Source organism: Callospermophilus lateralis, chromosome 11 (genome assembly GCF_048772815.1).
Source record: "Callospermophilus lateralis isolate mCalLat2 chromosome 11, mCalLat2.hap1, whole genome shotgun sequence".
NCBI lineage: Eukaryota > Metazoa > Chordata > Mammalia > Rodentia > Sciuridae > Callospermophilus > Callospermophilus lateralis.
In genome coordinates this window covers 39405594-39432316 of record NC_135315.1, presented here as the reverse complement: position 1 = coordinate 39432316, position 26723 = coordinate 39405594, and the positions used below count along the sequence as shown (strand labels likewise).

The following is a 26723-nucleotide window of genomic DNA, read 5'->3' as shown; positions in this document are numbered from 1 at the left end:
CTCTTACAACCTGCTACTAAATCTCCAATAAGGTGCAGAAAACGTATGCAAATATGCTGTGAGCTAGGTTCCTAGAGATTAAAATCTATTATGTACTATATTAAACACGGTGTGATACTGGCATAGGAACACACTGCTGAATACAACAGTGAGTCCTGGAATAGATCACATACATATGCAAAATCAACATTGGACAAAGGTAAAATTTAAAGTTATTGGAGAAAAGAGGAATTTTTAAATAAACGATATTTAAACAGCTAGTTATTCACCTAGAAAAAAATAAAGTTGAGTCCCCATATCACACCATGTACAAAAATAAATTACAGATTCATGTTTTTTTTTTTTTTTTTTTTTTGTAGAACTCTAAAAGCTATACTTGGAAAAATAAGACATTTTTCATTATATTTACAGTGAAAAACTTCACATAGAAGAGTATACCATGAATAGCCAAATGACAAATCACTTTAATGAACTAATTGCAACACACAAAATTAATACAATATATACAGAGAACTCCCAAAATTTATAGGAAAAAGACAACCCAGGAGAAAAATGGGCCACAGATATGAATAAATCGACAACAGGAGAAGGAATCTGAAAGGCCAAAAGCATGCCCTCACTAGTGGCCATGGAAATAAAAATTTAAAGTAGAAATAAGATGCCATTTGTCATCTTATTTCAGAATGGAAAAACTTCAAATGCTTGGTAAAAGCCACTGTCATTGGAAATTTAGAGAAAAGAGCGTTTGTTTACATTGTGGGTAGAAATATGTGAATCATTATGATTAAACACCCACCCATACCCTTCAACTCCACAAGGACACCTCTGGGAATCCAGGCATAGAAATGAAGGCCCCTGGCTGGAGGGCTGTGTGGATAGGAGGTCTATGGGAACCCTGTGGGGGTGCCCAGAAAGGAGTGAATGTTGCAGGTCTGAGGCAGCCATTCTTAGAGAGGCCTGCTGAGCGGCTGGTGTCTGGGAGACGCTGGCAAACAGCTGCCTACATGGACATAATAAGAGTGACCCCCCTGTGCTTAAACTGCTTGTATAAACAATACAGTTGGTGCTCAATGCCCGACTTCCTTATGGGAGTCTGGAATTTGGGTGGGGGCTAGGCAGAGGGTGCCTACGTTACCAGCCCCCAATAGAAAACACTGAGCACTCTCTCTAATGGGCTCCCCTGGAGACCACCTGGCTTGTGCAGTCCCTCCTCACTTCTGGAGGAATTGCTTCTGTAGCTCTACAGGAGGGAACTCTTAGAAGCTAGCTCCTGGTTTCCTCTGGACTTCCCACCAGGTGCCGTTTCCCTTTGCTGATTTTGCTTTGCATCCTTGGCTACAATGAACTTTACTTATCAGTACAACTCTATGCTGAGTTGTAAGTCCTTCTAGTGAATCACTGAAACTGGGGGTGGTTCTGAGGACCCTTGACACAGCATGGGGGAAGAGAGGTGGGCAGAGGAAGAAAATGTGCAGGAAAAAAGAGAATAACAGAATATTGTAGGAAAAGAGAATGATGATCATAAGAGAATCATCATAGGAACTGTGATCACATTTTTTTCAATATGTGTGCTTATAAATATGCCCAGAAAGGTATCAAAAAGGATGGTGGGGCTGGGGTATAGCTAAATAGTGGAGCAATTGCCCAGCATGCTAGATTCAATCCCCAGCACTGGGAGGGGCAGTGGTGGGGGAAGTGGTCACTGCTATATTAAGACAAGACATATTTCATTATGTGGGATTTTAAGTGATCTTTCACCTCTTCCTTTATTTATTTATTTATTTTTGGATGGTTTGGATTTGTGTGTTTGAGGGGAGAGGGATGGAAATCAGGGCCTGGTCTATACCAGGTAAAAGTTCGACCACTGAGTCACATCCCTAGCCCTGAATTTGTTTTTACAATATGCATACACTATTTATATAATCAGAAAAAATAAAGCCATTTTTATTTAAGAAGGAAATAAAAATCAGTCGTTGGAGATTCTTGTTTAAAACAGCAGCTCCCGCCAGGTGTGGTGGTGCACACCCATAATTCCAGCAACTGAGGCAGGAAGATTGCAAGGTCAAGGTTAACCTTGTAATCTTATGGCTTGCAATTTAGCAAGACCCTGCCTCAAAGGAAAAACAAAAAGGGGTGGGAGTTGGGGATGTAATTCAGTGGTAGAGTGCCCCTAGGTTCAATCCTCAGTACCACAAGCAAATAAAACACATAAAAAACCACCAAAACAAAAAACAAAACCCCTCAGCAGTTCCTGATGCTGCCTCCCTCTCTTAACTTCCTACTCAAGTCCTGTGAGGATACAGAAGGAGGAAAAAACACACATGGCATGGCAGGTTAGGTGACAGAGAATCTATTTCTAGAAACTGGGAGGAATTCCCATGATTTTTATGGCTTGTGGACATCATCAATAGATTGCCTATATCAAGTTCTAGAATGGTCTGAGACCAGGGAGGGAGACACTATTCCCTGCTCCACTGCCTTATGAATGAGAAACATGAGACCTATCTGCCATAGAAGACGGGACAGCTTCCCTTCCCTGCAAGGCTAATGGTTTATGAAGCAACTGTCCCTTCCCCTCTCGGATCTTTCTTTCCTAGCTAGAGTGCAACTTCTCACTGGAAAGAAAGCAGAGGCAGGGATGTGTAACGGCATGCTGCATTTCTAGAAGCCAAGGGCTATCAGAGGGGGCTGAGAGAGGTAGAGGCAGAGCCCGAGTGTATTTTTTCAGGTCTGAGATGGGCTGTGAGCTGGAAGGGGAGTGGCAGACCCCGTCCTTGGCCAGCAGAGATGTAACAGACAAAAGTCTGTGGCACACTGACCACTGTGAAAGAGGTGGAAAAACCGCCACTGTATGTTTGGGAAGAAGAATCTACTAGACACCAAGTGGACAGGGAGTGAGTTCCACAGAGAGTGACGACGCGGTCCATTACCCATACTGGAACACTTTGAGAGTGCCTGGGATACTATTAATAGCTACAGTGTGTGACGGTCACCAACTCGATCACCTGGGTTTGTGGCCTGAATCTGAGCTTGACTCAACGTCTTAGGTATGTTCAAAGAAAAAAACAACAGTATCAGATCTGAAAAGAACAAAACCATCACAAGTTAGCACCTGATAGAGGACAGATGCATGAAAATAATTCATTGTAGTAGACAAAAAACAGACCCAACTTACAAATTCATGAGTATTCTCAAGAAAGAAAACCAGAACTGAACAAAAGCAATATAAAAAATGCAATTAATAAAAATTACTGCATTTAATGAACTTCTTATATATTAAAATTTCCATTGCAGGATAGAGGTCTATGTGTAGGTTAATCCATTTTAATAAAGAAAAGTAGAGGCAATGGATTTATCCTACCATACAAGAAGGCATACTATGACAAAATGTATGGCATTAATGCAAGATGGGCAAATAGAAAAATGGAACAGAATAGCCCTCTCTGACACACACAATACACACACACTCTCTCCCTCCCTTCTCATATATGTATATAAATATATAAACAAGTGACAAAAGGGGGACATATACACACTCTCTCAAAAAACAAAACAATGAAATAGGACAGGCGGTCTAGTAGATGAGAAGATTGGCTAACTACATAGAGGAAAATAAAAAAACTGGATCCCTATATGAAATTATATTTATAGGTAGATTTTAAATGGTGTAAGACTGAAATGTAAAAGGTAAAACTATATAGTTCAAAGAAAGAGTCTGATGATGTAAAATTTGAGGATTTTGTTCAACAAAGCATATTATGGATAAAGTTCATTTGAATGCCTACAAGATAGGAGAACATATTTATAATGTTTAAAGCAAAAACAAGGTTACTATCTAGACTATTCAAGGAATTCCTGGTAATCAACAAGAAAATGCCGACTCCAGTAGAAAAATGGGCAAAGGATACAAAGGGCAGTTTACAGGAAATCCCCAGAAGCAAACAAGCATTTAATGGAAACGCTCCAATTCAATAATAATTTAGTAGTAGCAAAACAAAATAAAATAGTGAGACATCATTATACCAGTTACCTGATACAATTCAGGGGGAAGTATCACATGGGTTAGGGATGTGGGCATACGGGAACCCTCAGAAGCAGCTGGTGGTTGTGTAAATGGGCAGTCCTTCTGAAGAGGACCCCAGCGCTGATGCTGGATTCTCCCCAGCACCTCCTCCTCTCTGCTTCCCAGCATCCACAAGCTGAGCAGCTTTCCTCTGCCATGCTTTTCCACCATGATGTTCTGACTCACCTCAAACCCACAGCAATGGAGTTGGCTGACTTTGAACTGAGAACTAGAAATTACGAGCCAAATTAAACCTTTTCTCCTCTAAATTGTTGTTGTCAGGTATTTTGGTTACCGCAACACAAGGCTGATTAACAAATACACATATAGAATTTTTTTTTTGTAATAAAATAGTACACATGGAAGCTATAAGAAAGGCCACGGAACAATAAAAAGAATGAATGCGTGAATAAAATGAGAAGGGGGCCTTGCACAGCTCAATGACCATAGGTACAAGTTCATAAAGTGAGGTCAAGAGTGGTGGTGGGGTAATGATGGGTGAGGGCGGTGATCACAAGCATGTTGGCAAAATTTCTGAATTACAAGATAAAAAAAAAAAAAAAAACCCTTTAAGAGCCAAAATCAGCATGCTATAGTGATACAGCCACTTCAATGTTTATGGCAGCACAATTCATAATAGACAAATTATGGAATCAACCCAGATGCCCGTCAACAGATGAATGGATCAAGAAAATGTGGAACATACACACAATGGAGTTTTATTCATCCATAAAGGAGTATGAAATAATGGCATTTGCTGGTAAATGAATGGAAACGGAGCAAATCATGCTAAGTAAAGTAAGCCAGACTCAGAAAATCAAGGGTCGGATGTTTTGTCTCATATATGGAAGCTAGAGCAAAATTAGGGAAAGAGAGCAGCGGGGGAGGGGAGAGGATATCATAAAGATACAGGGATGATCAGAGGAGTGAGCAGGAGGAGAAGGAGAGGGAGGTAGGAAAGAGGGAAAGGGGAAGAAATATGGAATGAATTTAACAAAATCATGTTATATACATGTATAAACATACCAAGGGGAATTTCACCTTTATGTATATGGAGAAAGTACCAATCAGAAATAAATAAATAAAGGAGTGAAAGGAAGACCAGTAAAGAAGGGAGAAAGGGGGAGGGAGGTGGGAGGAGGCAGAAAGGAGACTGAAACCAAATCCCTTGCATGTATGATTCTGTCTGAATGAACCCAAATAGTATGTAGAATTATAATGCTCTAATAAAAAATTCTTTAAGCATCTAAGCTGAGTGAAAAAACATAGTTAACTACAAAAGACAAAAATTAGATGGTCTAGCTCTCTCTCCAACTCTAAATACCACAAGTCAAAAAGTCTTCAGAGTTTTAAGGATAAACTTGGGCAGCCAAATAAGTTTTCCACGTGTGAAGACAACAAAAATTCCAAGATCTGAACAGACATGTGAACGGCTCCATCCATGCACATTTCTTGAATTACAGAAAGCATTTAGTAAATTTTTTAAAAAAATAAAAGCAAAAACTACTCTTACGTAAAAAATATAAAATTACCTTTTGTAGAAAGAGAACAATCCGTACGAGCATCTGGGCACGGAGTTCCTCCAAGGTAAACAATGTACGGGGTGTTCGAATGAAAATTTTGGTCTTCCCATAAGCCACATCATCCTGAAAACCACATTTTTCTATCAGTTTCTTGACAGCCTCTTTGTCTGAAGGAAGGTCATGGTTGGGCCACGTGAATTCAGAGATCATCTTGTACCTGGGTGGAAAAAAGAATAGGGTGCAAGGGAGAAAAACCATGTGGTCATCTCAACAGAAAAACTATTCAATAAAATTCAAGATGCTTTGTAGAAGACAAAACAAAGCCTTCTTTGCAAATTCTTAACAAAAGCAAATTTCATTAGCGTGATAAGAGATGTTAAAAATGTGTCTTCAATAAAATAAAACACTCCTTCATGATAACAACTCATACCAAGCTGGGGATAGGAAGGATTTCCTTAATGTAATAAAGGCTATTTACCCATTTAAAAAAATATTTATTTTTAAATTGGAGTTGGACACAACACCTTTATTTTATTTAATTATTTTTTATGTGGTACTGAGGCTCAAACCCAGGGCCTTGCTCATGCTAGGCGAGCACTCTATTGCTCAGCCACAACCCCAGCCCCTATTTACCCCAAATTTACAGCAAATACCACTTAAAAGTAGGCAAACTTGAACATATTTTCTTCAAGTACAGACGCAAGACAAGGGTGCTTCTACCACGGGGTCTACTCAGCATTGTCTGGAGTTCTAACCAGCAGCACAGGGAGACCAAAGAGCAAGCTGGCAAATGACTGAAGAAGGCACAAAACTGACACTATTTATAAACAATATGACTTTTCAAAGGAAATCAAGAAGTCCCAAGACAGATTCTTATAACTAAAACAAAATTAAACGGTGTTGTTGTATGCATTGATGTGTAAAGTAGCTACATTTTTACATATAAATTGCTAAGCTTCTTATGACATGGGCTGCTCACTGAGTGGCAGTTGGTTTCCTGAGCATGCAAGCAGAAGTTGTGGCATCACGATCTTCTGCAGCCTGTACTCACAGGTGACATCGCACCACTTTTACCATATTCTATTTTGTTAGAAGCCATCAATAGGTCCAGCCTATACTCAAGGGTATTACAGGGCATGGAAACCTGGAGGCATCTTAGAATCCTGCCTGTCATGCAAAGTTGTTTAATATGCATAGTGAAATTAATTATTTTCTTATATTGCACATCAAATTTTAAGTTATTGTGAGAAAGGCTTTCTTCGCACCGAGGCTATAGAGTAATTTACTGATGTTGGCTTCTAGTACTTGCATGTTTTCATTCATAATTTTATGTTTAGATCTCTGATCTGTTTGGAGTCTATCTTGGCATATAGTGTGAGGATGAGTCAAATTTTATTTTTTGATAAAGAGCCACCCAGCTAATCTAATACCATTTTAAAGCCCATCTTTCCCCCCTGTGATTTCATTTGCTATCTTTATCACATACTAAATGGTCATATGTGCTTCAGTTTATTTCTGGACTTTCTGATCTGCTTCATGGCTGTCCATCTGTGCATCAAAACCACATGGTTTTAATCATAGAGGCTACGAGCACAGTATAAGTCTCTCCCCGTTTTTAAAGGTCTTTCCAGCTATTCTAACATGCCTATTTTTCATATGAGCTTCAGAATCAGGTTTTATAGTTCCAGGAAAAAAAACGGTATTCAGCAAATAAACAAACTTAGAAAACCAAAAACCCCAAATCCCCTTGATAATCGTTTTACTGAATTTATGTATGGTGTTGAGTTGTCCCATCCAAGAGCAAGGCATGTCTTCCCACTTGTGCAAGTCTCCTTTAGTGCTTTTCCAGGAGTCTTTTTAAAGTCTCACAGGGCTTTTCACATTTCTAGCAGAGATGACAGATATCTAAGCAGCATCTGACAGAGTTACTTTACCCGGCTTATGACCTCCCTGTGATTTCTTGGCGTCAACCACAGAGCACTCTCCTTGCTTTCCTTTGGTCTCTGGATATTCCTCCTCAGTCTCATTTTCTGGCAACTCTGGCTACTACTGGACCCCTAAGTGGTGGAGTGTCCCAGGGCTCAGCACAGCCTCTAAGTAGCACACTCTCCACATGGCCTCATCCAGCCCATTGGATTTAAATAATATGTAAAATATAAATATGTAAATATTTTAATATGTACATTATAAGATGTATTTTTCAATCTGTGAATGTATCATTCCCGGGCTTTCCTTTAATTATAAGCTTCCGACTCCTGAACCCAGGGCCTAGACAGGTCTAGAAGACGTTTAAAACTTCTCCTTCAATCTTTCCTGCCTCAGTTCATCCAGGTACTAAAGTTGGGATCCTGAGAACATTTTTATCCCTTTTTTATCATTACCTCTAATCTATCATTAAATATGGTTGATTCTTCCTCCAACATATATATATATATATATAAAATCCAATGATTCTCTTTCTTGTCACAGCTGCAATCCTAATTCAAGCCAGCTTTGAGCTCACTATGAAAGATTTGAAAGATTCGAAAGATTCGTGGGTGGTTTTCCACTTCCTTTCCAAGCCATCCTGGGTGCATCAGCCACAGTGGCTTCCTCAGAAGCCTTAAATCACTTGTTATCTACTGCTCCTTCCTTCTCACACATTCAGACCTGGGCGTGTCTGCCCCTGGCCTTTCTCTCTACAAGTTCCCCAGGTGTGGAAGATAGGCTGGCTAGCCCCCTGCAGGGGGCGGGGCGTCCTCCTCCTCCTCTTCTTCCTTGATCCTCCAGGTCAACATTCCCCACCCCAACAGTGTCTCCAAGGCAACTCGCTCGGAGTTGTCTCCCCCCAGACACTCATCACAGTTTGTGATGACATGGATTTGTGGGATTTTCTGTTAAATGTTCCATGAAGGCAGAGGCCTTCTGCCTGTCAAGTTGCCTGCAGTGATAACGTATTTGTGGAATAAATGAAGGGATGCGTTTAAAAGTCTACTTACTTTGTTACATAGACACAGAAATCCAAACCAAATGAAAGAGTTTTAATAGGAAGACAGGTAATGCCACATAGTCTCAGGTAAAAAAAAAGAAGGACAAGATCAGAAACCTCTCGAATTCATTATTAAAATAGAATAAGGGTCCATCCAACTTGGGCCCTTGCCGGGGTAGCGATGGTGCTTGTCTGCAGTCCCGGGTACACCACAGAAGCTGGAAGCAATCTGCTGCCACCCTGCTCAGCTCACGTGGCAGGGCCTAGGCGCTCTGCCTGCCTTCCCACCAGCAAAGGCCCTGACCCCTGTTCCCTAGCAAACCAGAGTCCTGAACTTGCTAATGAAAAAGTTGAACTCATCTGCTTCCTGACAACTTGCCTGACCTCACTGAAGGACTTGAGCAGTTTTTAAGGTTATCAGTATGCTTAAAATCCTTCTCTCTTTATTCAATAGAGGCAATGAAAATAAAGGAAAGTGACAAGTGAAAATTTAGGTTTAAACCTAGGATGTTTACCAAAAATCCTTCAAAATCTTAAAGCAAAAATTGACTGTAGAAAATATCACTTTATTTCTCATCATCACTGAAACAACAGTCTGATGTGTTACACACCTTCTATCCTATCCCATGTTCCACGGCTAATTGGTGCATTCAGTATGACAATAAAATAAAATGACACTTTCTCAATTTAAAAAAAATGCACTTTACATGAAGCAGAAGATGAACCAGTCTGCAGAGTAAGAGGAGGCTCCTTTCCCAGAAGCACAGCCCATCATCTCATCCAGCACAATCCCTAGATGGTTCTAGAGAGGCATTTATCTCAACTTAAATAACCATCGGCTGTATAGTATAGACTTCTGTCTGTGCAAAATTTATGTCTTTTAAAACAGTAAGTTCCATGTTTAACATGTTTATCATGATTAGTGGTGTACTTTCTTGTTACTTTGCTTTTCTTTCCTTTAGACTGAGCTTTCTTCATTCCATTTTCATTTTCTCCTCAAATTGAAAAATATATTCAATTATGAGGCAATTTTGTTTTTTGTTTTTGTTTTTTTTGGTTACTGAGGATTGAACCCAGGGCCTTTCGCATGCTAGGCCAGCGCTGTGCCTGCACTACCCCTACTGAGCGACACTCCTATTTCTAAAGAACTGTTGAAGATCCTAAGGTCAGAGCCATTTGCGGGGTTCAAACACGGCACCCATGCTACTTAGCCACATGGCCTGTGACAAGCTACATGTCCTTTATGTGCCTCAGTTTCCTCATCTACATACAATGAAGGCAACGTACCTGCCTCGTGTGACTGTCAATGTCAGTGATTTATTACACGTAGAATGTACCAAAGGGTGCCTGGTTTACAGAGTAAACATTTTAAAATATGAGCGGCTATTTTTACAATTCTCTTGAAAATTTCAACACATAAATTATCTGCATTATCTATGTCCTTTTCGTAAATAGAACAAAAGTCTTTACTTATCTCTGTTTCTCACTCCTATTTAATTTTAGTCCAAGGTTATTACTAAAGACTCCCTCCCCACAATACTTTTGTAGATTTAACAAAAAAAAATTGCTGATTTATTTGTACTATACTGCATGTTTGCATTCCACGTTTTCCTTCTCCATTCATCTTTCTTTCTGCTAAAGTACATACTCTGGAAGATTTTCCAGAGAGGGTCTATGAATAATAAACTTTCTGAGTGTGTCAGAATATTCTTTTAAATTTTTATTCACAATCTTGAAAGGCAACTGTGCATGGAAGACTCTAAATGTGAACTTCATTTCCTTCACTTGAAGATATGGCCCTTTGTCTACTCGATCCAATGTTGCTAATGAGGCTGATGTCTTTGAGTTCAGGGAGAGTCCCAGCCACTGTCTGAACAGTGCGTCTCCCCTGGCCTCTCTGTTCTTCCCTTCTGGTATCCTGTGGCTGGGTTCCAGTGTGGAGGAGGCTACCTGTCCTGGCCACTAAGGCGACTTCCTGGTGCCATAGCTACTGTAAACATTGATAGGGGACAGACAGATGTAAAGGAGGGGAACAGAGGTTAAGGGAATAACTCCATAAAATGGGCCCACTGTGCTGACCCCCACATGCTTTCACTTTTAAAAAGCAATTTCCCTGCAGCCCTGCCTCCTTAAGTCCACAGGGTATGTTACATTCCTGCACAAACTGCCTGTTACCTGCAGGAGATATAGGCCCTAAATGCAGATAAGAACACAAGTTACCTTCAAGAGGGGGACTTTTATGACCCTTCCACAGACCAGATCCCAAATCTCAGGGCGATAAGAATAACACCCCAACCATAAAATCTTAAGAATAGGTTCCAATCAGAACCAGTCACCATAGGCCAAAGTGACCTACAGTTGTCATGGCAACGGGGACTTGAAGGTCTGATGCCATTCTGCTGTCAGTCAAAACTCAAGAAGTGGACAGGACTCTCTGGAAACTTTCCTGGGACCCCAATAAAACGGGAGGGTAGGAGAGGCACGCTGTCCCTTTCCTGAGAGTACCTACCTCTCCCTGGAGAGTGTTCCCTTTCCTATCCCTTTTAATAAACTCATGTCTCTTACTCTGAATAATATGTCTGCAATCTTTCTGACTTGATCATAAGAACTGGGGCTTGAAGGGGCCTTCATGCTGCCTCAGTTTCCTGGAAGGCCCCAGCCCTGGAACACCAGCTGGATTTTAAAATGGCCCCATTCTATTTTTATATGAGTATTAGAAAGCATTTTAATCCTTATACCATGTTTTGCATGTCAAAAACAGACACACCAACAGCTTTTGATTTCAAAGTAAAATGAGTCCAAAAGGAGATTAAAGGTCAGCAGTAACAAGTATTTGCAAAATCCCTCGTCCTGTCTCAATCAAGCTTGCTCACTGTCCACTTCGACAGCTTGCATGGCTTTCCCTTTACCTCATGGCAATATAGCTTTCAGTTTAGCCCCAACCCAGAGTTATCTGTTCCTGTGCTGTTCATTCTCATATTTCACTTCCACTGATTTTCTGCAGGTGATGACACAGAAAACAAATTCTATGTCTGATCAACTGCTAGAATTTTCTAAGCAACAACAATGGACTGGAAAGCTTTCTTTTTTTTTTTTTTTTCCAAATATTTTTTTAGTTATAGATGGACACAATATCTTTATTTTGTTTATTTATTTTTATGCACTGCTGAGGATCAAACCCAGTGCCTCAAATGTGCGAGGCAAGTGCTGTACCACTGAGCCCCAGCCCCAGCCCGGTCTGGAAAGCCTTCCAATAAATAATATATATATTATTATATGTATATTATATATATAATAATATATATTATATATATAATATATATAATTATATATATTATATATATAATAATATATTATTATATATATAATATATAAAAAATAATATAATTTGACACTGTTTGAACTCAAGACTGAGCATGAAAACTTTGCTACTGAGGTAGGAGTTTAGGGATGTCAAGTGGCAGAGCCAGGTATAAGAGCAGTGCCCTTTGGAGTGAGGACTGCGTCCTTATGTCTTATTGGTGTTAACCCCATTATCATGACAGCTCCCACCACAGGCTCTATATTCAAACTAAGCAAAAATAAAGTGACCAATGGGAACAAATGGAGCAAAGTCTTCAATCAGGTCCACGCAGAGAGGGTGAGGTGCAGCTCAGCACATAGGACAAGACTCGCCCAGATGAGGGGCCCTGGGCCACCAGCGCTCAGCCTACTCGGCTCTAGCTCATGAAGTGTTATTTTCACTTTCAACAAATCTATGGTCTGCCTGTTACTTCTGCGTGTCTTGCTCAATTCTTTGTCTGGGATCCAAGAACCAGGACCTCAACTGGATACCACTGGTGTCCCTGCTACACAGCCTCAATAGGAGAGAAAAACCAACTGTATAGATCTGAGTGATTTCTACAGGGAAAAAATGGTCAGTTTTGAGTGTAACCTTTCGATTAATGTAAAATTAAATTCCAATTTTCCAAACTAATATGCTAGAAACTTTTATTCATTTCAAGCAAGAATATTTTGTGCAATCTCTTGCAGAATGTTCATAGAGAAAATTGACAAGGCTAGTTGGTCTCATCTATCTATCTATCATCTATCTATCTATTTATCTATCAATCAATCAATTGTACTGGGGATTGAACCCAGAGGTGCTTAACCACTGAGCTATATCCCTGGCCCTTTTAATATTTTATTTTGAGACAGGGTCTTACTGAGTTGCTTAGGGTCTCGCTAAGTTGCTGAGGCTGGCTTTGAACTTGTGATCTTCCTGCCTCAGCCTTCTGAGCTGCTGAGATTACTGGCACGTACCACGGCACCAAATTCATCTTAGGTTTATAATTGTGAGTCTCAAAAGGGCACTCCGCTCTTCCTGATGGCAATCCTGTTAAAACAAACCTATGCTCTCCAGCTCTCCAAAACGAGCAATCTCATTTCCCCTTGAGCCTCCTATGTGCCACTTCTCCTAACCCTCACTCTCAGCTCATGATGTCACCACACACTTCCCTGAGAAAACACAAATGATCCAACAGGAGCATTTTTCTATTTGCCAAAGCTTTGAGCTTCTTGTCCCTGTGACTGTGTTCCCCATCTCTTTTTGCTGGGGTGAAGTGCCCCTTCTCCTAGGCTGACAAACTTATGTCCAGGATTCGGTCCCATCTTAGGTCTCAAGGATTTACTACAATGATCTCCCTCTTTCCTGCGCCACAGGTTTTCCCTGGGTCTGAATCACACCCACCTGCATACAGACCTTTTCTAGGACCTCCTGACCTCATGTCCTGTTCTATCTAATGCTTCCATTTTCTCTACTCCCAGGCTTAGCCCAAGTTTTTGAGTTGTTTTGGTGTCTGACACTACATGTCCCTTTTCTGTCCTGCTCAAATCAGACTCCACCCACTTTCTCCTTTTACCTCAGCATTACCAAGTCTCCTGGTTAAACTGCTTTTGTTATTTGGTTGCACAGCGGTATCTGAGGCTATTTCTTCTTGAGACACCATCTTCTCTTGTCTGGGACACCCACCGCCCTCTTCTGGTTTTCCTCCTACCTTGCTGGTTGCTCCTACTCTTTGCTGGTTCTTTTGTGTCAAACCACAAATCTAAGTACTGTCACAGACCTCCTCCTCTTCTCCACCCAGTCCCAGGGCTTTACATGTAATCTGCATATGAATGACTCCCCAAAGCTCTTGCAGACTGACTTCTTTTTAGAACTCCAGGTATGCAGCTCACTCAGTGTTCCTACCTAGACTTGGATCAGGCATTTCCAAGTTAACACAGTTAAGAGAATAATCTTGATTCTTTCCTTGCTTCTGTTCCATGTCCTCTCTTCAAGCTTCTTTGACCTATTTTATCTCAGCAAAGGATATCATGCTTTCCCAGATGCTCAAACTCAAATCTACTGTCATCCTTTATTCATCTCTACACCTGTCTCATCATAACCAATCCATTCATGAGCAAGTCTTCTCATCGTTACCCCCCAAACGCATCCTGAATCTATGCCACTCATATCTACAGTACCACCTGGCTGAGGTGTTATCTTCAAGCCATCTCTCCCGTGCTCCTGTACTAGCATCCCTAAGCATCTCCTTGCTTTTTGTTCACACAGTAGCCTCAGTGATCCCTTGAAGACACCCATGACTGTGTCACTCCATGCTTAAAATTCACCCATGGTTTTCTATCACACCTCGCCAAAATCTAAATGGTTCAATCTGACTACAAAGTTCCACATGATCGGATCTGTCTCCTCTGCTCTCATCTCACACCATGCCTGCCCCTCAGCGTCCTGCAACCACAGTGACTAGGTCAGGTACCGAAAGCGCCACACTCATTACTGCAATGGCGCCTTTCCCTGGCTGCTCCTTCGGTCCCACTCTCTCTTCTCGAGTCTTTGTATGCCTGGCGTTTCCCTATCATTGCTATCTCCTTAGAGACTTCTGACCGACCAATCTACAGTATTAGAATTTTCTGCATTTTTATGATTTATATTTTATGTATTAATTTATGCATCTTTTGTGGGACCTGTAGTCCAGAATGTAGAAAATGTTCAATAAATATTTAAATACAAACAGATAAAACTGAAAGCATTCTTGGATTCCAAGCTGCCAACAATCATTGCCATTATCAACTAAAACAAGAACACATTTTACATTTATAAAGTGGTTTCAAGTCAGGTCTGATTCTAAGCGCTTTGTTTATCATCAGAAAACCTTCAAGGTAGCTACCACTATAATCCTCATTTCAAATGTGAGGAATCGGAGGCATGGAAAGGTTATGTGAGTTGCCCAAGGTCACATGTCTAGAAAATGGCAAAGCCAGGACTTGAACCAGGTCAACTAACTTCAGTGCCCCAGGCTTAACTTCTTTATATTCTACTATTATGATAATGATCATGACCAGAAATGGGAAGTAGCATTAATTGAGTATCTATTATGTGCCAGTAATATAGGCTTTTTACCCACTTAACTTAATCCTCACAACAGCCCTGTGAAATACCATCATTCTTCTTGTTTAGGTGCAGCAACAGGCCTTAGCTGCTGTGCTGCTGTGTGCAGGACTCTACTTCTCCACTGGGTCTGTTCTCACCTGTGGAGGAACTTCTCGTAGGTCTGGCGGAAGGCAAACCCGGCTCGGCGCACTCTCACGTTTTCCAGCAGTCCAAGGTATTCCACTTGGTGCCGGCAACGCTCATCATCAAATATCTGAGGGGATTTCTTGTCGTTGGGTTTGATGCAACGTACATAATATGGTTCCTGAGGAAACACATCAGCAAACGAGAAGTTTCACTAGGAAAATCCCCTAACTGGGGATCAGTGCTGTGTCAACTGAAGCTCAATGCCTCCGATTTCTCAGGCACATCCTTGTGGATAAGGAGTTGTTCTTCCTTTCTCAACTCAAGGTTGGATGTTCCCACGCACTCAGCAAAGTCTTGACTTTATTATGTTTAAGATTCATCAGAAATGACAGAAAAGGGGTAAAACTAGGCAGCAAATAATTAAGACAGATAAGCACCCATTTTTTGGTATTTATGGAACCATAGATAAGGTCTCTGAAAGAATAGTTCAATAGAAAAAAGCAGCAGATGTGGAAAGACCAAATGCAATGAGGAATGGAAATATTAATGACTGCTCTAGTGCACACCAAGAGTTCCTAAATGTCAGCCATGATTAGGATTACTGCTGCCATTACTGCTGCTGCATTAGTTTGTGCTTTGAAAAACAGATGGGTAAGTAGAGGAGTTATACACACACACACACACACAAACACACACACACACACACACACTTCTGAAGGTGTCAATAATTCTATGAAAGAGCCCAGTTAAAAATCCTTCCTTCTGTGCCAATTAAGTTTTGTACCCTGCATCAGATCACAACTCCTGTTAAACAGAACACTGTGCTCGGCATAGATCCTGCTACACTGAGGATAATAAACAAGGTAACACTGGATGAATCCAGGAGGTCAGATATATCTTCTTATAAGAGTACAGATTTTCTTCCTCTTCTCTGAATCCTTTATCCACCATACATACAGATGCACTTTAATTAAGACACAGAGTGCTCTGTAGTTAAATTATGCAGTTTTAAACTCCATGGAGGACTTGATGTGGCAAGGGTAGCAAATACTTTAAGATGTAGAGGAGATTTGAAAAATATGAATCTATTTGCATTTGCATTTTGAACAAAATAAAAGTTTCCAACATCTAAAAAGTAATACTGTTTTCTTTCTTTCTGTAAGCCCTGCTGTGCTGTTTCTTATTGTTGCCAGAGCAGATTATCACAAATTTATTTGCTTGAAATAACACAATTAACTTATCTTACAGCTTTAGCAGCCTTAACTACTTCTGGAACCTTAATTCCACTTTACTGGGTAACAAAACATGGACACAGGTTCTGGGGATAAGGATATGAGCAATCCTTGGTGGAGGGACTGTGGTATAATTGTTATAGGGACAGATGAGGCAAGGCACCAAAGATAGCAGGAAACAGTTTTACTTGGCTGCAGCCAAGTATAAATAAATAAAATAAAGTTTTTTTGTTTATTTATTTATTTATTTTTAAATTAAGCTACAGATTGAAAACCAAAGAAAAGCAGGGGACAGGCAGGGGTAGAGGACACACACACACACACACACACACCAAAAAAAAAAAAAAAAAAAAAAAAAATCCCAGATTATCTTAAAGAGCAATAAACAGACTGAACAGCTGATTTTTCAAAAGAAACTATGGAATCCAAAAGGAATGCAATCTTTGAAGTACTGAAAAACATGTCAACCTAGAATTTTATACTCAGCAAAGACATTCTTCAAGCAGGAAAGCTTTTATAACAATATTTTTGGGGTAAGAAAAACAAAGACTTGGTCACCATCAGATTTAAACTATAACAGGGTGAAGTTCAGGCAGAAGAAGATGGTCCCAGGTGAGCAATACAGAAAGAGAAAGAAAGAAATGATGAATGAGCAAAGCTAAAGGCATATTGACAATATGTAATTATAATAGCAAGAACGTCTTATTTGCTTTAAATATACATAAATACACACACATATACATGTTATATATGTTAAAATACATGACCAACATAACACATAAGTTGAGAGTAGGATAAACAAAATAAAAAAAGTTTTATTGGCCTTGTGTTGCCCAGAGAGGAAGTAAAAGTACAAAATAATATCAGATTATTATATGAAAGAATAATATAATAATAATAAGTCAAGTAATTACCAAGAGCCAAGATCTCTTAAAACAACAAAGTGAATATAACTTCCAAGGTCCCCACAAAGGTCATGCCTAATACAAGAGTCCCTGAGCTCATTCAAGCCCCATGCTCACTATTTCCATCAAACATTTATCATTCTTCCAGCATTGATGGAATCACCAACAGGGATGGTTTTTACCATAAACAATGTGGCTGTGATAAGTTGATATACATCTTACTAGGTTACCAGGGGAACAGAGGTAAAAATTTAACTGAGGTTAATTTGTAAAACAGAAGGAATAAAAAGGAAAAAAATATATAGAAGGATTAAATAAAAGCTCTAAGGGGATGGCTGATTTAAATGTTAAGGGGAGGCAGCAGAGTCAAAAACCAAAAACCAGTAATTACATTAAAAGTAAATGAACTAGAAGATTTATTCAAAAGATAAAGGTTTTCAGGATGGATTTTTTAAAAAGCCCAAACTAAGTTATGGAAGACATATTTGAAACATGAGTATATAGACAGATTGAAAGCAAAAGGATGAAATAGATATCATGCAAACCCTTGCCAAAAGAAAAGCTGGTGTAGCTGTATCAGTCATGCAAAGCACACTTAAAGACAAAAAGCAATATGGAAATAGAGATACTGACAAGGGACTCAGTCACCAGAAGATATAACAGTAGTGGCTTGAATGAACCTAATATGTTCTCCAGATATTTTAAGCAAAAAACTTAAGATACAACAAGGAGAAGTAGACAAATTCAGAATCAAAGTGGATTTTAACAAACTTTCAACACTGACAAATTAGTAAGGATCAAGAAAAATTGAACATGATTAACAAATGCAACCTAATGGGTTTGCATGCAATACTGAATGAAAATTATATTTAAATACAAACCAAAAATAAACATAAAGCAAATCTAACAAATGTCTAAGGACTGAAGTCACCCACAGGATGTCCCCTGGGAAAGTAAGACTAAGGTAGAAATCAAGAGCAAAAAGATAATTAGAAAAAATCTTAGGTTAAAAAAAATGACAATGTGAACTAGAAAATATTTCAAATTGAATGATGTATAAAATCATGTGGGCAAAAAATCTAAGTGTAAGGTGTCATCTGAAGTAATATAAGTAACTTTACTAAGAAGCAGTCAGTTGAATGGAATTGTACCACCATTGACTGATTAGGTGCAGGAAGAAATAACACTGGATGAGATACCAATGACCAGCCAAGGAGTAGGGGAAGCCCTTTCATCCTGCTTAGTAACAGATAAGTCTTTTGATGAGGACTCTAGTGGAAATACATTCTCTATATTTAATCAGCATTCTGTGTCAATTTATATATGCCGCCTCCTCTCTCATTTATAAATATCGAGACTGACTCAGCCTAAGAAATCCTAAATTTGACAAATTCACTGTGGTATAAAGGTTAAATTGCAGAAATCAATTGTGATCTTATTCCCTTAAACTTTTAAACCTGTCTCTCTCTCTATTTTATGTGAAAACATCACTCGTGAAAGTACACCGATCAGTACATGCGTTAGATAGAAGAGGCTGTATTTAAATATTCACCTATTTAGCCTGCTTTGTGCATTGTCCGATAGTCAAAGTCAAGTTCATTTAATAATTCACTGGCCATGTGTCCATAGCACTTTATAGTGCCATCAAGAAGCATATAAAATCAACAGAATCTATTTCTCCATCAAAAGATAAACTAGGTGAGAAGACAGAGAATACATTTGAAACACTGTGGACAGGTCCCAAGGAAGCGGGTGGGCACGGATTCCCTCTTCTGGAGGACCAGATGGTACACACCAAGCTTCCTGATGAGGTCACTGAAAAGAAGGTGCTAGACCAGATTCAGGCAAAGGTCCTCTTCCATGCACACAGACCTGAGAAGACTGAGGAAATAGCTCTCCAGGATCAGAAGATGACTACAATCTCCAGGAGTGAGCCGGTTGCCTGGATCGTTTTCTCAGAAGCTACTGCTGATGGAGAAGGCAGTCATGGGTTGGGCGGATTGGGTGCAGCTTCTGATGAGGGGTGGGGGAGCTGGAGCCAGAGACAGAGGCCCTGCCAGAGGGGCTGTGCTTTGGTCTGAAATCCTGGAGAGCTAACCTTGGGAGTTAAAGGTGAATGGCAAGCCACTTTTAGTGACAGCAGCCCATCCCTCAGCTACCAATTGTAAGTCCTGAAATAGGATAAAGCTGATCCCAGATTGCCAGAATTTGACACAATCTTTCAATTTTTCTAATTCCTTATGTTTAGATGTCACTAATAAATAGTATATATCTGGAGTCTTTCTTTAATTTGACCTGACAATTTTTATCCATTTATATTCAATATAACTGCTGATACATTTGGATTTATTTCTACCACCTTGATTGCCCCCAATTTTTGTATATTCTTTTGTCTCTTCTTTCCAATGTTGTTTTTTCTTAGGGCTCTTTCCCCACCCTATTAGTTTGTAAGTCACAAACTCTATTTCTACCCTATCAATGAAAATTTTAACACATATTTTTAACTTATCAGAGTTGAAAGTTAAACCATATTTTTACTCTTTTCCTGAGTAACTGAAGGTTTTAATGTTTAAATATGACCCCATTTCCAATTCATATGCTACTGTTGTGGTATTTAATTCTAACATTTTATATACAGAATGAGATTATTTATACACATCCACATATTTGCCTGTTTCTTTGCTCATCTTTTTGTGCTTCAGATTTCTTTTTACCATATTCTTCCTACTGCCTGATGTATATCCTTTAGAATTTCTTTTAGTGAGGACTTAATATTGGTAAACTCAGCTTTGATTTTTTAGAAACATTATTTGTTATGCCTTTGTTTTTGGAAATCATATTTTCTGGGCATAGATTTTTTTTCCCCTTGAATACTGGGGATTGAACCCAGGGGCAATTAACCACTGAGCCACATACCCATCCCTTTTCATATTTTATTTTGAGACAGGGTCTTGCTGAGTTGCTTAGGGCTTCGCTGAGTTGCTGAGGTTGGCTTTGAACTTGTGATCCTCCTGTCACAGCCTCCTGAGCTGCTGGGATTATAGGTGTGTGCCATCCCATCGGGCTGGGTATAGAATTTTGGTTAAGAGATATTTTCACTCAGCTTAATTATTATTCCTTTAAAGCCAATCTCTCTCCCAGCTCCACCCCTTGGCCCCCAGCTAGCTACTTTGATGTCCTGGAATTTCAGTAGGTGTCACTATGGAGATTTCTTTAAAATTTTCCAAGTTGGGATTCTGTTGGCTTCCTGATTCTGTTGAGTGGTGTTCTCCAACATTCTTGGAAATCCCAGGAACAATTCTTCAAATACTGCTCTGCCCATTCCTCTCCTTCTATATGGCTGATGAGATGCATGCTAGACCTTTTCATTTCATCTTCCATGTCTCCTGGTGTTTCTTCTACAGGTTTTATTTCTTAGTTGAAATAGAATTAATTTCTTTAATTCTTATTATTTATATTTTACTTTTTCCTCTCAGCTTTTTCTACACTGGATGTTAAACCTATGCACTGGGTTTTAAACTTTAAATACTTTATTTCTATCAATTGTTGAAAGAGCAAGAGTTGCTTGCTCTTTCTCATATTATCAGGCCTTTCATTTCTTGAGACATTAAACATTCTTGTATTCTATTTCTGATCATTCCAGCATCAGAAGTTTTCGTAAGTCTGAGCCTTTAATTTGAGCCTGCAGTTAGTTCACATGGTTATCTTGTGGAGATTCCTCACTGTGAGCTCCTTATTTTCTTTGGAACTTATCTGTGAAACTTCTTTAAGGTGTGGTATGAAGGTGGTTTCCTCAGGAAAATAAACTGTGCTCCCTTCTTGCAGATGCCTGGGGGCAACGTAGGACTTGGACAACTTTAAACCAAATTGTTGGCTTGGAACTTTTCCAGTCCACCCAGTTAGTGTGAATTTGGGCTGCAAACCTCATAAAAGCTGGCTTATAAATACACACTCTCAAGAGAGACTTATCCCGACCCCCTCAACATACCCCTTGGCTCAGTGTCAAGGACCAAGATGGGCAGTTTTCCTCCAGTTCATTCCAGATACAGACCTCTGGGGAGGTAGTCCTTGAAGACCTGCCATTTTTGGTGTGTGTACAGAATCTCATATTAGACCCTGCTTTGGGCAGGCCTGGCTACCACCTCAAGGACCCAGGTTGAATAACCACACTCAAAGTTATCTAGTTGGCTGCTTCAACACATCAGTTAGGGCTCTGGATCATTCCTTCTTTGGCTCAGTTACTTCTGCATTCACTCAGCCCCTGGCATGCTTATTCCTTATTTTCATTAGCTCTCAGCTGCATTCAGGATATTGATTTTAATAGTTTACCTAATATTTTAGTTGTTTTGAGTTGCCTTTTGTGGGTACCTTGTTCATCATGCTGCCAAAAAAATGCATTATTTATATGTATTTTTGAGATCTGTTCATCTGTGTTCCCACCTAAAAGTATTCTCTCATTTTATTTTCTGATATTAGTCTTGTATTGGGGTAACATTACTTTCATAAAATGAGTTGGGTGGTGGACTCTCTTTGCATCCTCCCAAACAGACAGGAACTGTAGGTTCCTTTAAGGTTTTATAAAATATATCCGTAAAACCATCTGGTCCCAGTGTCCTTGACAGAGTTGGGGAGGGTAAAGATCTGATTTGTGATTCAGAATTTTTCTTCAGGTTTTCCTTTGTTCTTTTTAGTTATACACAACAGTAGGATATATTTTGATATATCACGCATACATGGAGTATAACTTCTCATTCTTGTGATTGTACATAATGTGGAGTTAACACTGGTTGTGTATTCATTTATGACCACAGAAAAGTTATGCCTGATTCATTCTACTGTCTTTCCTATTCTCATCCTCCCTCCCTTTCCATAATTCAGAATTTGTAGGGTTACTGATTTATTCAAATTTTGTTTCTTCTTGAACTAATTTTGAAAACATTTTTCTAGAAAACGAAATTTCCAAATTTACTGGCAACCAGTTTTCAAAATATGTTGATGCTTTTTAAATCTCTAGTGTCTAAAGTTATAATTTTTTTCATCTACAATGATCAGTTTTATTAGAGATATTATCTATTTGATTACTTTTTTGATTTTTCTATTTAAAATTTTTATTATTTAAAAATTATTTTCGTTTTTCTTTAGAGCTTCTTTTCTAGCTTTTTGAGTTGAACTTCATTCATTCTTGGTTATTTTATAAAGGCAGGACAAATCACTTTAATAGCGCCCTAAAAATTTGGACAAATTCTTTGTTGAACAGTTCCAAATATTTTGTAATTATGTGATTTTTCTCTTCAATCTGTGAGTTATTTAGGAGAGTGGTTTTTAAAGTTTTCAAGCACATTAAAAATTATTGAGTTTTATTTCACTTGCTTTCAGGATAGGGAATGTTATCTGTATGTATAGTCTTTCAAAAATAGTTGAGTCTTTGTGAACTAGCATGTTGTCAAATTTTTTAAATGCACTATGTATCATTGGAAGGAATATATACTTTCTAATCCCTGGAATCAAGTTTATTTTGATCTACTGGATAAAGTTTGAATTGGGTTTTCAAAGTTTCTGCAATCTTACTAATGTCTTTGCCTATTGGATGTATCAGCTTCTGGTAAAACTGGTTTGAAATCTTCCATTATGATTGTGGATTTATTAACTTTGCCTTTAAAATTTTTCAGTATTGGGCTAGGGTTGTGCCTCAGTGGCAGAGTGCTTGCCTAGCATGTGTGAGGCACTGGGTTCGATTCTCAGCACTGCATATCAATAAATAAAACAAATGTCCATTGACAACTAAAAAAATATTAAGATTTTTTTTCAGTATTTTTCCCTTTTATAGAGTTCACAATATATATGGCTATGTTGTTAGATATTCAGTTCAAAACAGTTCTATTGTCTTGGGCATTTGGGCATTTTTGTTTTGTTATTACTAGTTTCTTTGGGGTGCTTTCAACCATTTGGGAGGGGAATGGCTTTATGTACCTTCATCTCTCTCTTTCTCTCTCTCTCTCTCTCTCTTTTTTTTTTTTTTTTTTTTGGTACCAGGGATTGAACTCAGGGGCACTCTGTCATTGATCCACATCCCCAGCCTTATTTTGTATTTTATTTAGAGTCAGAGTCTCACTGAGTTGCTTAGCGCCTCGCCTGCCCATTACTGAGGCTGGCTTTGAACTCATGATCCTCCTGCCTCAGTCTCCGGAGCTGCTGGGATTACAGATGTGCGCCACCCCACCTGGCTCATCTCTTTCTTTCAAAGCTTTCTACTAGGTGTTATTTAGGTGTGTCTCCTGTAAGTAGCTGGATTTTCTACCTATTTAGTTTGTTTAGATTATTTGCATTCATGGTGAATTCCAATGATTTAGATTTACTTCTTACACATTATTTTGCACTTTCTAAACCTAACATTCTTCCTTTCCCCCTGCCCCATGTTTTTTTTTTTTCCTTGTCCCTGTTTTCTTCCTTCCCTCCCCTCACAGAGAGACTGCGAAGCTATGGCAGAGAAGTGATGGCTAGTTACTTTCCTTATATCTCATACCTTTTTCCTACTTTGAAACAGAATTCTTATTTCTAGTGTGATGCACTACTGACCAGAATAAAAATATACTTCCCAGCCTCCCTTGAGCAAAAGGAAGGTAGCTGAAGCACCACGTGGACTTCCAGGAGGCTCTTTAAAAGGAAGTCCCAGCTGCCTTCTTGACAGGGGAATGAGGCCATGAACAGAAGGTAGGTCTTGGTCCCTCAGTCCTGCTAACCTGGATCTGTGACTGCAGGTCTGGGATACCTTCTCTTTTTCATTTGTGGGAGAGAGAAATGAACTTCTCTTTTTGTTTATGCCACAATTTTGGGATCTCTTTTACTAAAACCTGAATGCAATTCCTGACACAGATATTATAGAAGATTCTAGAATTCTTAGTTTTTAAACAAACATTTACCAATTTCAGAAAAAAAAAAAAAGATTCTTCTTCCAGTTTATTAAATAACACTTTTCACACGACTCAGTGCTCAGCTCTTTCTTGTGTCACATGGCTCCCTTCTAAGTGTACCTTTCTTCTGTATGGACTAAGCTGACTGAAGATGGCATGGAGACAAGGGTAGGGACTGCTGATGGAGTCCAGCCTTCAGTGGCGGGGTCCTTACTCCTGCCCCTCTAGAGATCTGATCATATGAGCCAACAACTATGCTTATTTGCTGGCACTTGAAGCCAAAGAATCCTGATGCAAAGAAATAGCTACTGAACATATGCGCTCCTGTAGCATTTGCCTAATTCATCCACAGTGAAGTAACCAGAAACAGTATAGATTTCAATTTAAATTCTTAGAGAGGGAATTGATTTAAAAAAGACAATATCAGAGAAGCAAACACATAGGAAAAACACTAGAGGAGAAAGATAAAAATGAAGAACTAAAAATAACAAGTCCCAGAATGCTGCCTAATTTATCAAACTTGTCAACATCAGCAGTTAAGAGTAGGAATCTGTTCTTTAAGGGAGGGGAACAGACTTAAGCTATCAAACAGTATTAGAATCAAAGGGACAACAAAAACTAGAAATAAATGTCCATAACACATCTTTATGTATCAACTATTTAAAAAGGCCTAAGGATAATACTAAGTAATGTCACGTTAAAATTCTCCCTGGTCATTTTTTTTGGGCCGAACGGTGGGGGCAGGTACCAGGGATTGAACTCAGGGGCACTCAACCACTGACCCGCATCCCCAGCCCTATTTTGTATTTTATTTAGAGACAAGGTCTCACTGAGTTGCTTAGCGCCTCGCAGTTGCTGAGGCTGGCTTTGAACTTTCAATCTTTCTGCCTCAGCCTCCTGAGCTGCTAGGATTATAGGTGTGCCCCATGGTGCCCAACTTGTCATTTAATTTTTGAACACAATGATGATGCAGTACCACAATTTAACTCAAGAATTTTTGTTTGTTTGTTTCTTGCCATTCCCTTTCTTCAGCACAGGGCTGAAGTTCATTTCGTCAGAATGGTGTACTCTACATACACTTTAAACCATGCTAAGGTTTTCTTCTTGACCATGACAGTAGAACAAAACACTCAGATTAAGAAAATTTACAATACAAACAATTATTTCATCCAGGCAGGATTTTTTTTAATAAAGAAAAATTATATCAGAACACTAATTTTAAGTATATGTTCTCCAATTTGATTAAAATAACTACCTAAAAAGCAAATCATAACATGCATTCTAACATATATCAAGAGGAAATCTATGAGATAAAATGGATATTTAGAAAGGAAAATAATTACCTTTGAAGCAAGGTTGTCAACTAAAGCAATCATAGAATTCTTAAACAAGGTGGCAGCGGTCAGAGGTCGCTTGGTCACCTCTGTAATGCTCAGTTTGCCTTCAGGCCACATATTCTTCAGCACAGGATTTGAACTAAGAAGCACAGAAAGAGCAATTCAGAAGCTGCACTCAAAAAACTTGAACAAAAATTGCTAAGCAACTCCACAAAAGTGAGTCCTGGGAATCCCAACTGGACTGCAGACTGAATCCACAAGGCCTAACTGGACAAATGGTTCCATCCAGAAAATTATGCTGCTATAATGACTATAATGACCAACACTGTACAAAGCTTTTCTAAAGCACAGCACATTTAAAAATTTCTTCAAATTTCTTTAACGTGAGATCTATAGTGTTACCTAGAACCCTCAAATGCCTCCTACAATATATACATAAAATAATTTTGTGATGATTAAAAAATGAGGAGAGCCGGGTGCGGTGGTGCATCCTGTAATCCCAGTGGTTTGGAAGGCTGAGGCAGGAGAATGGTGAGATCAAAGCCAGCCTTAGCAAAAATGAGGCACAAAGCAACTCAGTGAGACCCTGTCTCTAAATAAAACACAAAATAGGTGGGGGTTGTGGTTCAGTGGTCGAGTGCCCCTGAGTTCAGTCCCTAGTGCCCCGTCCCCCAAAATGAGGACAAACCATAGGAAAAATATCCTCAAAATCACGGCAGAAAACAAGAAAGTAAAAATGTCTTCTGATTGAAAGAAATATTCATACAGAATAGGTAACATTGCAAAAAGCAGCTCTTTGAAAAAAAATATTGGTAGGGATATAAAATAGTCATTTTTACACTGTCTTCTAGCAAATCCCATTAGTGTAGTTGAATTTATGAACACGTTTACAGATAGCTCTGGCAGTTATGGTATTTTATTGCTATGTCACTAGGACTGTTGCAATCTGATTCTAAAAACGTATTTCAGCCCAATTTCCATGTTAAAAATTACATATTCATTATTTGACTCCGTGGAGATATTTTTAAAAATGTGTGGTGATCTCAACTGTGATTTTCTTCCTATTTCATTTTGGGTACTTTTCATTTTAAAGTAATTGGAACTCAAAATGTTGCTTCCTTCCTGGAAACTTTGTCAGAAAAAAAATTTTCTAAAAAACTTGGAGGTTGAAAAAGAAAAGAATTAACTCCGGCATTCAGTGCAGATTGTGCTTACGCTGCCACCA

General features: G+C 39.1%; 1 protein-coding gene across 2 annotated transcripts in view; it reads right to left on the bottom strand.

Moving 5' to 3' along the window:
• Myo1d (myosin ID) overlaps positions 1 to 26723 on the bottom strand; it is a 308773-nt gene that overhangs the window by 168422 nt on the left and 113628 nt on the right. For both annotated transcript variants that reach the window (XM_076869891.1, XM_076869892.1), the window contains exons 14-16: positions 25505 to 25637; positions 15125 to 15291; positions 5596 to 5803 (exon numbers count right to left, since the gene is read on the bottom strand). In XM_076869891.1, the coding sequence (XP_076726006.1) occupies positions 5596 to 5803; positions 15125 to 15291; positions 25505 to 25637 (508 nt within the window). The remainder of the gene's footprint in view (positions 1 to 5595; positions 5804 to 15124; positions 15292 to 25504; positions 25638 to 26723) is intronic.